The 15527-nt window shown below is 39.4% G+C and overlaps 1 protein-coding gene across 1 annotated transcript in view; it reads left to right on the forward strand.

Moving 5' to 3' along the window:
• Positions 1–272: 272 nt before the first annotated feature.
• Positions 273–15527, forward strand: part of DNAH6 (dynein axonemal heavy chain 6) — a 182414-nt gene continuing 167159 nt past the window's right edge. The window contains exons 1-10 of the mRNA XM_077818058.1: positions 273–332; positions 635–886; positions 2103–2294; positions 3363–3622; positions 5711–5978; positions 6225–6359; positions 6448–6571; positions 8566–8710; positions 13077–13245; positions 14323–14439. Coding sequence (XP_077674184.1) covers positions 273–332; positions 635–886; positions 2103–2294; positions 3363–3622; positions 5711–5978; positions 6225–6359; positions 6448–6571; positions 8566–8710; positions 13077–13245; positions 14323–14439 — 1722 coding nt within the window. The remainder of the gene's footprint in view (positions 333–634; positions 887–2102; positions 2295–3362; positions 3623–5710; positions 5979–6224; positions 6360–6447; positions 6572–8565; positions 8711–13076; positions 13246–14322; positions 14440–15527) is intronic.

A 15527-nucleotide genomic window follows, 5' to 3' on the forward strand; every position in this document is an offset into this window, starting at 1 on the left:
TTATGTAATCCCTGTTGAGGTTTGAGTAGGAGAGAAAGATCATGTTGCCATGTCCTTAGTCTTGTTCCTCCTCTTGTCCAACACCTCCCCACCATCAGATCCTAATATCTGTGAACCTGCCAAAGGTGGTCTTCTGGTGAACCAGGAGATAAATAATGTAGGAGTGGCTGTCTGCCCCTCAACCCCCCTGCCCTTGATTTTCTTGAGGAGGAAAGGGGAGGCTCTTAATAGTTACATCATTTAATTAGAATAATTCCAAAAGTCCTATACAAATGTATCTGACTGATAAAGAAGAGGAAAGATTTGGAGAGGAAGAAAATTGTAAATTAGAGGTACATGTAGCCCCTCCACTTTCTGACAACTCTCCCTTTTCCTCCTGAAACTATTGGATATGTCTTTCAGCTAAACACATTCTCAAAATGCTTTGACGCTCACTCACTGCTGTTGTATGTAATGTAACAACCAGGTTAGTATCTGCCCTATTATTTTAATATAGTTTGTTGCAGTAATTTTTCTTTTTTCTTTCAGATAGTTGGTTAATATCTGGGCATTTTAAATTCTACAACAAAATGGATTTAGATTTGTAATACCCTCCTTTGTTTTACTTTAAAAATTATGTATGTTTAATTTTTAGGTAACTATGTCTAAGAAGCTGTCGTTGCCTTCTTTAACTACATCATCATCCACTGTAAATGGCAGAAACAATGAATGTACAAGTGCAGAACTTCCCACTTCAATCACTAATACTAGTAAACTGAGGGAAAGACTAATTTGTATGGCTCCAAAACAGATAGGAGCAAATCCTCAAGGTCTTAAATTCATACACAGCACAAAATCGCAAGAAAGAACAAGAAAGAGACAGCAAGCCATAAAACTGGAACCTTTGGTATGTTTAAGAGAAATATGATTTTTAAACTGATCTGTAAATGGGAGCTATTATATTTACAGTATAATAAAATTTTGTCCCACAGTCATTAACTGTAGTAAGATGTATATGCCAATTCTTCTAAAAAACTAGAAATGCAGGGCCAGATTCTCAGCTGATGCAAACTGTTGTAGCTTAACTGAAGTTACTGGCACTGTAGTGATTTACACCAGCTGAGGCTCTGGCCTGCAGTTTTTTGTATATGTAATATTACGTAATACATGAAAGCTTTCTTTAGTCTTTTTTTTTTAAAGAGTATCTTCAACTAATTAAAATGTGATTAGCAAAGGTGTTTTCAGTCCAAGTTTATATACTGAGAGGAAGAACCAGAACACCAGAAAAACTTGATTTCCACACAGTTCCCATTTGGTGTTGCAGGCAGAGGAACATTGTGACATCATAGGTAACTCTGCCAGTTATCACTCACTCACTCCAGTTCAATTGCATACTTCAACCCCGTTGTTTGAGTCAGCAAACGAAACTGCAGGTCAGGACTGAGGTGCTTGGACTGAGTTGGTACACACAGGGGGCTCAGGATTGGAATAGCAGGTCTGCTTCTGGTCAGGAGCTCTATAGGTTGAATAGGTATGAGGCTGCAGATTTGTTTCATGGCTCCCTCCACACTATACCTGGCTCAGGCAAGATCATTTACGTTTGCCCAGTCAGAAGTTCTAGTTCATCTAAACTGTGCCTGTTTGGGGCTGCAGTGAAACTCTTCTGCCTACAGCAGAAAACGGGCAGTCAAGGGGAGAGATGGCCAAGACAAGCCGCAGTTTTAGGGTTAGGGTCTAAAGGTACAGTTAGGGATACTGGAGGATATGAATGCTGACTGGCTAAGTTACTTCTCTTGTCACAGTGGTACTTCTCAGACTCCTCTGCCTCCAGCACCAAATTGATACCATTAAGGGGAAGTTGTTATTGATATGAAGTTCATAAAACAATGAAGAGGAGGAGTGGTTTAGCCGAATTAACAATAAATTTTAGCTTTAGTGTCAGTATCCTGGAACATTGCACGTCCAGGGATAGAAACTACATTCCTGCCATTTCTACCACCTGCTAGCTCAGGAGCGAAGCATGCAACTCTTTGATATAAGACTATGCAATTTTACTTTTGTATTCCTTTCCTTCAAATTAATCATTAACTTCCTCTATTTTTTATATTTTTTCCTCCCCCAAGCCTGTGCTAAAGGTATATCAGCATCAGAAACAGCCTGAATACATATATCAAAAGAACAGAGAGCGTTTATTAGCTTGTGGATTACTACAGCCTTCTCCCTCAGCAGATAAAAGAAAATGGTCTGCTTCCATGGAACCAATGGCATCCTATGTTCCTTTAGTTGAACTTCCAGAGCATGTAAGAGAAAAGCAGGTATTGAATAGCGACCCTAATCATTAGCTGTTATGGACCCCCGCTCCTGTACTTCTCATTCTGTTGAAATCAGTGGAGTTTCTGTGTAAGGAAGAAATGCAGCCTTTTAACATGAGATAATTACATTAGCCCAGATTGATCCTTTCAGAGAAATCTGTGGAAGATAGCCTCAGGGAGTGTGAGACAAGCTTTCCTTTGAAGGAGCTAGATTTCAGAGTAACAGCCGTGTTAGTCTGTATTCGCAAAAAGAAAAGGAGTACTTGTGGCACCTTAGAGACTAACCAATTTATTTGAGCATGAGAAGTGAGCTGTAGCTCACGAAAGCTCATGCTCAAATAAATTGGTTAGTCTCTAAGGTGCCACAAGTACTCCTTTTCTTTTTGAAGGAGCTGAGACCCTGTGGAGTTTGAAAAGGTGAGGGCTCCCAACCCCAGAGGTCTGCAGGGAAGACACCTCTGCTCTTCCCTCCCCCATCCCACTTCCAGAACCTGCAAAGATAGGAGCTGCCTGCCTTTAGCCAGGGGAATCTGTCTGACCCACAAGGAGCAGTGTCATGGAGCTTGGCCAGTCCCATGTTATGAATCCACTGCCCTTCATTGTACTCCCAGAATTTCATGGAGTCCTAGTGATCTTTTAGCTTTTGATATTACTTGAAAACTCAAGAAAGGGTGATCACTTCTGGCCAGTCTTCATCAGGATGAAAAGAACCGGTATATAGAACAGTGCTAGTAAGGTAGAGGCAGCAAACTCTGAAGAAAGCTTTAACAATGAGAAAAAAATACTTGTATTTCTTCTGTTCATGGCTTTGCCCTTACAAGATTCTTTATTGAGAGCTATATCTGACAATAGCCTGTATATTCCTTTTCTTAATGGGTTGCTTCCTTCTTTTCTTTCCCCCCAAATTCATTTCCCTGGGCTCTGATTTTATATTTAAATATTAATTTTGCAATTGGTAATATCCTTGAATTAAGAAAATTATAAAAGGGCATTGTCATGACATAAGGATATTTTGCCATGTCTGATGTATTTTTTCTGTAAACTGATATCTAATTTTGCTTTTATTTTAAGGTACAGCAGCAAAGCTCCAGTAAGGTACTAACTCCTAGTCCTCCCAAACAGCTACGTACTGCTTTAAAGCCAAGTGCCTGTAAATCTTCTGCCTCTCCACCTTCTTATGTTTTTAATGAAACAGAAGATGTAATTAAAGCTAACATTACGGATCCTCTGAAAATTATTAAAATAATATGTGAAAACAAAAATCTTGGATTCCTGTACATGACTCCAGCAGTTCCTAAGTCATCCATTAAATATGATACTTTTAATTTGAAGTGAGTTATTTTTTTCAATCTGTTTATTCAGATTATGCATCGACACTTGTTGTTAAAGTTTATAACGAGCAGTGTTTATGTATTATACATCTACTTAGTTATGTTTATGTATTATAGTTGTATATACAGTACATATAGTAATATATGTATTATACATCTACTTAGTTATTATAGTTATAACTATAAGCACAAGACAGTTAGCCAGACAATTAATTTTCCCCTTTATATTTTATCATTTAATTCTTTAGAAATAGTTGATATTGGAACTGTTACTTTTTAAGAAAGTTGCTTTATATTTTTAAAATAACTATAATTGGATATAAAGAGAAAGTAAAACTATATTCTTTATAGGTTATCAATATAGCATGAAGTGTGTTATCAGATAAAGAGATGAGCACCTGTTTCAGGAGTGTTGTCAAGCACAAGGCCAAGAAGTGCATATCTTAATGACCATCTGGCTGCACAGTATGATTGATGTATTGGTCCAGATCCTCAGCTGCTGTAAATTGGTATATACCTGCTGAGGATCTGGTCCTTTATCTGGTACCAGTAATATGGTAGATACAAGGAAACCATTAAGGATGAGAACAGCCATCTTGCCACAAATAGTGTCTTCTGTTAATCACAGAGAGGGTACTTCCTCCAGTAAAGCTAATAAAGAGTTGGAAGATATTTCAGGAGGTGCCAGATCATCTGACCAAAGGCAGAAAGATTGGGACAAACAAGCAAAAACAGAGACAGAAGGAGATAGATAAAACAATAGAGGAGAAAGTCGGGTCAAACCACTGTTCTAATGGTAATATTTAATTTTTGGATTCTTTGGCTCCTTGTGCTAACGTTACTATGGAGGCAGGCTACTGAACCTCAGGTGTGAAGGGAGAGCTTTGTATTACTGTGCAGAAATCCTTCTGGCTGATTTTAAAGAATGCTACTGAAAACCTTGGAAAAGGAGTCATGTGCAGTTCTTCTCAGTAGGATGGTGGCTGTGATGCTGAATCTGAACTGAAACATTGATGGATTGTCCTTTAATACTCTGGTCTGAAACTAAAAGATGCTGCAACCTCCCTAACCTCTCACCAGAAGTTGGGAATTAAAAAAAACAAAGAACTCACTAACCTGTGTGCTGCCTAGAGAATTGATGCTAATTTAAGCAAATGTTCTAATTCCAGTTTCAGATCACTGAATCCACAGAATTCTGAGCATGTAAGAATGTACTGAACACAATCTCCATGTGACAAAATCATCTTGGGGCCATATCAAAACATGTCCAGACCAATTGGCAACATTTGTGTAACTCTTTTGATGCCATACTCACTGCTGGCCTAGGTCTTGGGCCATCCATCCCATAAATAAATGCATTGTGGGTGTGCGTTGAACATATGGTGTTACTGTGGCGTTCAGTGTTGTTGAGGCCTTTCTGTGAGGAAATGAGCATCTTTTGAGTAATGAGTGAATGATGTTGCACTGTTAGTGGCTAAACGGTCATTGGGCTTTGGAAGAGACTAGAGTTAAAGCCGGAGACTACAGAGCTTGCTATCCAGGCAAGCCTCTAGGGCTTAATTCATCTCCCACTACACAAGTGGGATTGTGAAGGATGAAATCAACCTCCCTTGTCAGTCTGAATGCAGGGTACAAGGCTGAAAACTAGATGATCTGTGGCTACTTTTCCAGGACTCAGTCGTGCAAGGTGTTGAGCATGCTTTTAGTGTTTTAGCACTTTAGTATATGTTTATGTTAAGCATGTGCATAGCCCCATTAAAGTAAAAGGGACTATTCATTTGATCAAAGTTAAGCACGCATGCTGATTAGTGATGTCGTAAGTGCTGCAGCCTTAGCTGCTGCTCTCTCTTTGCCTCTTGGAGAGTTACCCCAGTTTTAAAGTGATGTTACTATGGAGAATGAGGCCTAAAAGTGGGAGCTGAAAAGACAACTGAGAACAGATTTTTGGCTCCTGCTGCAGCTTGTGGCACAATGCAGTCACAAAGCCATCTTGATGGGCCTACCTCCTTAGTTTTTTTTAATAGATTTTACTGGAAATCAGTGAATTCACTTGCATCCTATTAAAATCAACTTTACATTTATTTTTAGAATTGTAAGCTATGACTGCATCAACAAAAATGACTACTACACCATTAGCCAGAAAGCCGTTATCCACACATGTGACGGAGAAGTTGAATTCATGCAGCTAGATCGCTGGGAGCAGGAATATCTGTATCACAAAACATTTACTAAGATTCCCATATTTGCTATCTTTTGCAAACTGAAGTCATTTACAGAGTGGAGGAAAAATGTCCGTGCCAAGAAAATCAATGCGTGCCGTAAAGCTTTGCAGGAGAACTTGTTCATCGTTAATGCTGTACGTATTTGCTAATGATGATATTTCTGAAGGAAGTAGAAAGCTAATGTCATTGCTAAAATATGGATGCATCCTCTCAAATGGAGTTCTGGCCTAACGTATTTTCAACTAGTAGGAATTCTGTACTGTTACCAAACATAAAATCAGATACTAATGTCATGATTTCCAAAAAGTAATAAATCTAAGCCTTTGTTTGGATTTTAATTTGTAAATATCTCTTGATAAACTATTCTTATTATTTGGCAGTCCTTGCGGCCTGCAGTGCTTAATGTTCAAGAAATGTGTTACCAAATCAGTGACATGGGGCTTTGTCGTCTTGAGAAAGGTTATACGTACACGCTGGAGGAATTTAGAAGCACTCAGTTCAAACAACTGGATGAGGTGAACTGTTTTCATTGGTTCCAAGTTCCTTACATATTCTTTTAGAGATTAGGTTTACATGGTTCTTTATGTGTACTATCATTTTCAGGTGGCAAGCCGTCTAGCAGAGTTCAGGGAGCTAGCGAAGAAAGTTGTTAGAAGTGCTTGTCGAACTGCCCTGCTTGAATCTGGATTCATTCCTGATGATTATTTTTATGGATCAGGCAGTGCAGGTATGAAAAGAAACTAAACATTTAGTAAATGACTGCAGGACATGTGGATCTTTACTGTGCATTTTGTCATGTATACCAGGCCACTGAACTGTTTCTTGAAAGAGTCTAGTATTTTCCCCTTAATCTGATAGGCAGGGTGTTACAATTTTGTACATGTATTGTATTGTGGAAAAGGTGCATCTTCCATGTCAATTTATAGTCCATTTGATAATAAATAATGTCTAACAATTCCCATAAGAGGCCACCTCAAAAATTATAATGTTAGCATCCAGCTTTGACTGTTTGGGTTAGGCCTCCATAAAGAATTGAACTTGTGTTCTGCTCAAAATGAGGAGAAACACTGGCTCGTTCTGATCTCCAATGACAGGAAGTTCTATAGCTGAACTTTAACCCCATGAGCCGGAGTCGGCTGACTTTGGCCAGCCACAGCTGTGCCACGGGTCTTTTGTTCCAGTGTAGACATACCCTGAGTGCGCTGTATCACTAAAATATGTGCTTAATTGTAGCATATAAGTAGTCTCATTGAAGTCAATGGGGCTATGGACATGCTTAAATACTTTACTGGATTGGGGCCTAAATCAAGAAGAGAACCTTAAAAATCAGTCTTATACATATTTTCAAATGTGGCCTCCATTAGATCCATGAAGAGTATATGTAAACTGGTAAATGTGCACTCAGGTTTAAAACTTATGAGTACTAATAGGCTCATAAGTTTTAAACCCAAATGTGGGTAATTTTTTAAAAAGCAAAAACTATTTTAAAAGGACTACTTGGTTAAATGCGATGCATATTGAGCCAAAACCTCAGCTGATGCAAATCAGTGTCACTCCACTGGCTTCCACAGCATTATACTGGTTTACATGAGTTAAGGATCTTGTCCATACTGTAAAATATTTTTTGTAAAAATTTTTTGTTTACTTGTCTATAATTTATATATTTTAAATTATTTAATTAGAAAAGAATAAGAAGTCTGAAGTACTTGTTGAAATGCTCTCTGTTTGCTGCTGCTGACATTGCTACTTCAGTATGTTTAAGGGATGTTCTTTGGCTTATCACTGTAAGGTTTTAAATTTAGTGGTGGGGTATGGCAGTTGATTGGATCTCCTTGCTATCTTCTGCTCCTCATTACTTCTGGAGCTGCTTGGGCCCAGTTGTCATAGAGCTACCTGGAAATCTGCAGTGTACATTTAAATATGTATGTTCGCTTTACCTTGTTCATGTTACCTAAACTAACAGGGAACTGGGGGGAAATACAGGTTTCCAGAAGCCAGTGTAGATGTCTTTGGCCTCTAAAGGGTCGCTTGAGATCCATGTGAATATTTGAGGATCTACAGCAGGGGTTCTCAACCTCTTTCTTTCTGAGCTCCCCCTCGCAACATGCTATAAAAACTCCATGGCCCACCTGTACCACAATAACTGATTTTCTGCATATAAAAGCCAGGGACAGGGCCCTTGTTAAGGGGTAGCAAGCAGGGCAATTGCCCAGTGCCCCACACCACAGAGGGCACCGCAAAGCTAAGTTGCTCAGGCTTCTTCTTCTGTCCGAGGTGGAAGGGCTCAGGGCTGGGCTTCAGCCCCATGCGGTGTGGCTTCAGCTTTCTGCCCTGGGCCCCAGCGAGTGTAACGCTGGTCCTGCTTGGCTGCCCCCCTGAAACCTGCTCGCAGCCCCCCAGATGGTCCTGGACCCGTGGGTGAGAACCGCTGATCTACAGGTTTTGGGAAATGAGCTCTCTGCTTTCTCTGCAGGGGTTGAGAAGAAGGGGGAATTTCCTCTGAACCCTTCCATCGGGGAATTTCTGCGCAGTTTCCCTGGTGGAGTTTCTTGGGTACTGTGCTGTATTTTTTCTTTAGCGCCCATGAAAATGCCCTTTGCTTTTGACACAACTCAGACTGAATTGTTAAGTGATAGTTTTATGTAACTGTAGAATTTTCAGTTACACACGCTGTAGTACTTGCAATATTTTCATTAACATGTTTGCATATCTTCCATACAGAACAGGTCACTATGGCAACTGGATTAGCTGCTTCAAGTCTCTTTCTTGCTCCTCATTATGAAAGAGAACTTTATGGAGAAACAGCTGACAAAATGACCTACACAGAGCAGGCCAACAAAAGGTCTCATTGTAGAAGGTTAACATGGTTAGTGTCTGGTGTTTGTAGCAAAAGTTGTTCTTATGCTTTCTCCTCACATAATCTCACAGTAGTTAAAATTATACAATGCAGTGTTCCTTACAAACAATGCACTAGTATATGTTGAACTGATCATAAGCAAATAATAACTGCATACCAGATCAGTTCATCTAATCTTAGGAAGGGCCAGTATCAAATGCTTCAGTGCATGTTGTTGGTGCTTAATAAATAACATATCAAATAATATAATCATAAGAGCCAGGTTAAAAAAAGACAAAAAACCTCACAAGGCATCCAGCCAATATTGCACTGTGGTAAAAAGGGTTGGGGGTGGAAATCTGCCCTGATCCCTACAGGCAATCAGCTTAGGTTTCGAAGCATAAAATCTTTTAATATTATTTTAGCTGGTGGCTACATAGTTGTAAAGATTGCTTTGCTTTAGTGCATTACGTTGTATTATGTTGTTCTATGAAACATCATAGAGTCATAGAATCATAGAATATCAGGGTTGGAAGGGACCTCAGGAGGTCATCCCCTCAGGACCAATCCCCAATTAAATCATCCCAGCCAGGGCTTTGTCAAGCCTGACCTTAAAAACTTCTAAGGAAGGAGATTCCACCACCTCCCTAGGTAACGCATTCCAGTGTTTCACATCCTGATAGTGTATTTTACATTACATGTACAAATGTTCTCCACAACTACATTAGCTGGAATTTCCATTTTATCTAGCTGGATGAGATAATTGTATATACTTACTGTAGTATGTCTGCACATAATTATGGTATATGTGCTGAGGGTTTAATCAAGTAATATGTTTCAAAGTGGACTTGCAGGATTGGTCAGCATGGTCCCCTGCAGAGAACCATGAGTGGATTTTGTGCTGCAGACCTCATAGTCCTGGAATGGGGTTATGGCAGCTTCAAACCATCATTGTGCCTTCCTCATCCTGGGCTCTTCTAGGGACTGTAATTGAGGTATCTCTGAAGTCCTGTCTAATTTACAGCACCTCTCCATGCAGTCCTATGGGCTGCAGCACTGCCTGGAATCTCTACAGTGCTGCTGCTCTGCCTTGACTTGCCCTTCCTGCCCTCAGACATGTCCCTTTGGTGGGACTTGCAACAGGGTCCTAGGGAGATAACTTTATGGCCATCCTCCAGCATGCCTAAGCCAGATGTGCTCCTAGCAAGATATGGGCTTTTAGGGCCCCCTTTACACAATGTAAAAGAACCAGAGCAGAAGTGAAGGTCTCGCCTCATAACTATCTTTCATGAGTTCAGAGATCTTAAACAAGCAGATTCAAGAGATGGTGAGGAAACTGGCTAGCATCTAAATCTAGCTGCCTAGCACTGGAGTCTCTCCAGTTATCCCCCCTTCTGGGGACTTCTCTCTAGCTCAGAGTCATAATCTTCCTGGTCTGCTTGTGGGGCAGTGCAGTCATACACTACCCCACATGCAAGGTTTGATACCATACCACAATTTAGGCCTTAGTTTGTAAGTTTTTTGAGGTAGGGGACCATGGGTGAAATCCTTACTGTATTGAAGTCAACAGAAGTTTTGCCATTCACTTCAATGGTCCAGTATTGCATCACTTGTCTTTTTATCTGTCTATAAAGTATCTCGCAAATGCTATAAAGTATCTTGCAGATCACTACAAATGATAGTAATAAATGTAATCATTTTAATTTAAACATTTTTGTGTCAAAAGATTTTAGCTGGCAAGTTGATGAGTCATAATTGGCAGTAAATAGTGGAAAAACAATGATTTCTGTTATGCCTATAAAGTCCTCTGTAGTAAAACAGCACTGACATGGGGATCTCTGCAGAACTGGAAAAATATCCGGACGTGTCTATCAGAACATTCAGATTCTCAGGGCCACAGGGCATCAATGTGCTCTCTTCTGTCTTGCTTAAAATTAAGTGACTGAAACTTTGAAAAAATTGGTGGAAGGAACAGTTGGGCAAATCTTTACTGCTCTCAAGTTTCTGGGTGCATGAAGTCTGTATTTTCACAGGGATTTGGTGCAGACTTATTGTCTCTAAGCCGTGAAAATTATTTAGGGTGCCTGGAATATCTGAGCAACTTTGATGCTTTCAGTGTAGAGCACCTAGCAAAATTTGGCTCTTGTATAGCACTTTATGACAAATTCATAAAAATTTACACTAACTCATTAGAAAGTATAACTGGTCATTTTCAGAGTTAAAAGCTATTACCACAGTACAATGTGGCAGATCTTAATTGTCTTCTTCCCCTTGCCAGTGAAGATTAAGTTACCAAGAAAGTTGATTTCGGTGATGATATCAACATGTTTTCTTGGGGGGTGGTATGGAAAACACACCAAGGAAGACGTCCATATAGTCAGTTTAAGCCAGTAGAAAGATGTGTAGAGTGTTTCCATCTGCTCAGAAAAAGCAACATGAGGTAGGATGTTTGGAAGGGCTTGGGTGTGGCTGTGTTTTAAAAAGAATAAGTTATGGAGGCTAAAATAGAGATATATAATATAAGCTTGTTTTAGCCTTAACTGTGCAGAGGCAATTGCCTGGCTATATAGTAAGGACCTGTCTACATGATGCGTTACTGTAAGCCAGTTGGGGTGTAAATTCTAGTGTGCACCAGCATGTTGCGCACTAACTGGCTTGTGTGGACTCTGCTGATGCACACTAAAAGGTCCCTAGTGTGCACTAACATAATACCGTTTGAAATGGGACTATGTAACAATGCTACATCAAGTTGCTACATTTGAGAGCCATATTAAACCAAAGGAGCTATGTCACAGGTTGCCCTCAGGGGACTACAGGATCATCATGAAGAGAGAGAGCATGCACTTCCAAAGCAGAGATTTGTAAGACAGACAAGTGATTGAATACCTTTCAGTGGCATCATATAATTAATCCTTCTAGATTTCTTCTGACACCCTTCGGGTACTAGGTTCTGCACACTAATAGAGTTGGGGGTTTTTTAGATTATCTTTAATTTACATTTTTGTCCCACCCTCAGTTTTGCTCATTTTGGCCACTTTCCATTCTATTAAAATTGATGATTATGTGTTGTAAGAGAGAGAAATATTAGTGCTATCTTCTCATTTCTTTTCTATAGATAACATGTCCAGCAATCCATTAAAATTTCTGCCTAGGAGAGAATTATCATATTTCAGAAAAAAATTATATGATTAACAATCTCATTTTATTGGAGAAAGTTGAGCAACTGCAATTTATGTTTTCATGCATTCATGTTGATACATGTTTATATAAATGAGGCCAGTTTTTGTGCTAACTTTGCAACCTCACTAACTTAATTGGTTTCAGAGTTTCAGCTATTAAAAAAAAAAAAAGGAGCAAACCAAACTTTGATCTTTTAAAATATAAATAAAATGAATAAACAAACTTTTTGTTTGGCACAGTGATCCACCCTGTGCAATTAGAAAGTTTAAAAAAGAAGCAATGAAATGAAATAATTAAGAACTAAAATAATCTAACACACTGAACATCAATATACTTACTGTATGGTAATTAATCATTAGTACTGTAATTTCACTTTTACAATCAAATTATAGAGTTGCTTGACAAAACTATCAATTTTTGTAAATGCCACTTTTAGCATTTATGTCAGTGCTACTCTGTGACTCATCTAATAAGGGGTGATCCTTGAGAAAAAGTTAAGATGTCTTAAGAAGTTAATAAAAAGCCCAGTTATACTGCCTGACTTTGAGAGATTCCTATTTCTTATTATGGCAGAACATCCCTACAGTTGAGGCTCTGCTGCTGAATTCACATAATAAAATTTGTTTCTTGAAGGAACATTCCATTTTTCTAGATGAAACCAAGTTATCACTTATGTAAATACTGCTGGACCAGATTTGCCAGTACATTCCATCAGCTTTGCACTAGTGTGGCGATACAAAACCTAAACCCAGAGCAGCACAAAGCAGCTCCAATGTACTGGTGAATCTGGCTCACCCATCTTTGTCATAAGCTGTTTCGAGTTTAATATGAAATGTGAAGTAATTCAGAGTTTGTTCTATTATTTGTTCTGTAAGTCTATCACAAAACCATCTCTCAAAGTTCTTTTCTTTTGTATATGTATGCATTCTGTGCATATTAGAGTAAAGGCATTTTTCTGCTTTCTGTTGGGGAATTGTTGGCCCAAATCCTGAAATCCTTACTCATTTTTTACTCTGTCTTTACACAGGCAAAAGTTCCAGTAAGGTTAATAGGAATTTTGCCTGAGTAAGGAATGAGTGAGGACTTCAGGAGCCAGTCCTTTGAAAGCATAATACACAGTATACCTTTCCATAAAAATCAAACGCTCTCATCACAGAGACTTGTGGTATTCACATAAAGTGACAAAGTATTGTGCTTCCTTCTTCTGTCCCTCAAGCTTTATCCGTCTTGCTGACTACCTAATAGTGAACACTATGCATGTCCTGGCAGTAAAATCAGTCACTACTCTTTTGAGCTACCTTTCTGATAAGTTGAAAAGGACACCTGCTGCAGATGTCATACAGAAGTGGAATACAGAGGAAAAAATTGAAGTCTCTGAAAAAAAGGTAATTTTGTTTCAATGAAAACTAAGGCCAAGTTTTTAAAAAATGAGTGCATAAAATCCCTATAGTCCATAATGAGGCATATAAATAAGTGCTGTGATTTCAAAAGTTCTGAGTACTCAGCAGGACCAATGATTGCAATCTTAGCCTATATGTCTCATATTTTTCTGTTTATAGGTTGGTTTCAAAACAAAGATTAGAGGGAAATTTTTGTTAGGAAAGTTTAAATTCTTGCATTAATCTCATTAATAGGTGAATCTATGCTGATTATCATTTTCTTAGAAGGAGCTTCAACTTGCATTGTCTTGCACTGTTTGTAATGTAGTGCACTGTTACGTGTAATCTATGGCTACTATAGTATTTACAGCACAGTAAAGAAACAAAAATTACGCATTTGTAATCCTACTTTCCCTCCCGTTTGCAAGCAATATGTGCCAAATGGGCCTTTGCAAATAAACTTATATTTAAATTCCTAGAACTGGAAAAAATCCTGTATATCTGAATTGAGATCTCAGACTTTATATGGGATTTCTCTTCTTCCAGACTTTTTCTTTAGTGCCCCTTTTGCCCTTTAATATATTCACAAATTCTCAGCCTTTGATCTGGTGCCAAGGAGCAAATGCATGCATTTACATGCATATATGGAAGCAAATTTCTGATCTGTAGCAAGGGGTACAAAAATTGCTGCTATTTGACAAGGAACTCTGCTAAGGGCTTGATTCTGATCTTACTTACCACAGTTTTACACTGATGTAATTCTATTGACTTTGACGGAGTTAATCTTTATTATACCCAATTTACTTGAGATCAGAAGAATCTGTCTTTGCAAGTTTGTTCACAAAGAGTTTAGGGCCTGGTTTGGCTCCCGTTGAAGTACCAGAAATTTTGCCATTGATTTCAGTGAATCCAGGATTGACCCCTGACATTTATTTGTTTTATCAAGCTTTTTCATTCTTCTTTTGTCTGCTTAAAAGAAATGTGCAGCATCATAGAGAAAAAGTGATGTTTATTTTTCACCCAAGATTTTTAAAAATTTCCTGATCTTTTGAAATTTGTATTGTTTTGGTTTCATTGTTTCAGGCTGTGTCAGGGACTGCAGGGCAGGATGAAGAGGAATCATTTCTGCCCATGTTTCTTACAGAGTTAATTTTGGAAATCCATGCATTGTTGTTTGCACCATCTTTGGATGACTTCCAGGTCTGTCGTAAGAAAGATTTATCTTTTAGTTGCATGTTTTAATCAGTTTCACTGAACAGAAATGTCAGGATTGTGGGCCAGATTCACTGGTATGCCCTGCTTGTTTTTATGGAGTCCAGAGACACACAGCAGCTGCAAATCTTGTTTCACTGCCTGGTCACTAGAGTGGTGCAAAATAGGCATAGCATCCTAGTGATCCCTGTATGTTCGGTAGTGATCAATGGCTCCATGTCTAGTTGGTAGCCGGTATTAAGTGGAGTGCCCCAAGGGTCAGTCCTCGGGCCGGTTTTGTTCAATATCTTCCTTAATGATCTGGAGGATGGTGTGGATTGCACCCTTAGCAAGTTTGCAGATGACACTAAACTGGGAGGAGAGGTAGATACGCTGGAGTGTAGGGATAGGATACAGAGGGCCCTAGACAAATTTAGAGGATTGGGCCAAAAGAAATCTGATGAGGTTCAACAAGGACAAGTGCAAAGTCCTGCACTTAGGACGGAAGAATCCCATGCATCGCTACAGACTAGGGACCGAATGGCTCGGCAGCAGTTCTGCAGAAAAGGACCTAGGGGTTACAGTGGACAAGAAGCTGGATATGAGTCAACAGTGTGCCATTGTTGCCAAGAAGGCCAATGGCATTTTGGGCTGTATAAGTAGGGGCATTGCCAGCAGATGGAGGGATGTGATCGTCCCCCTCTATTCGACATTGGTGAGGCCTCATCTGGAGTATGTGTCCAGTTTTGGGCCCCACACCACAAGAAGGATGTGGAAAAATTGGAAAGAGTCCAGCGGAGGGCAACAAAAAATGATTAGGGGACTGGAACACATGACTTATGAGGAGAGGCTGAGGGAACTGGGATTGTTTAGTCTGCAGACGAGAAGAATGAGGGGGGATTTGATAGCTGCTTTCAACTACCTGAAAGGGGTTCCAAAGAGGATGGATCTAGACTGTTCTCGGTAGTTGCAGATGACAGAACAAGGAATAATCGTCTCAAGTTGCAGTGGGGGAGGTTTAGGTTGGATATTAGGAAAACCTTTTTTACTAGGAGGGTGGTGAAGCACTGGAATGCGTTACCTAGGGAGGTGGTGGA

The sequence above is a fragment of the Eretmochelys imbricata genome, chromosome 5, assembly GCF_965152235.1.
Source record: "Eretmochelys imbricata isolate rEreImb1 chromosome 5, rEreImb1.hap1, whole genome shotgun sequence".
NCBI classification, from domain to species: domain Eukaryota; kingdom Metazoa; phylum Chordata; order Testudines; family Cheloniidae; genus Eretmochelys; species Eretmochelys imbricata.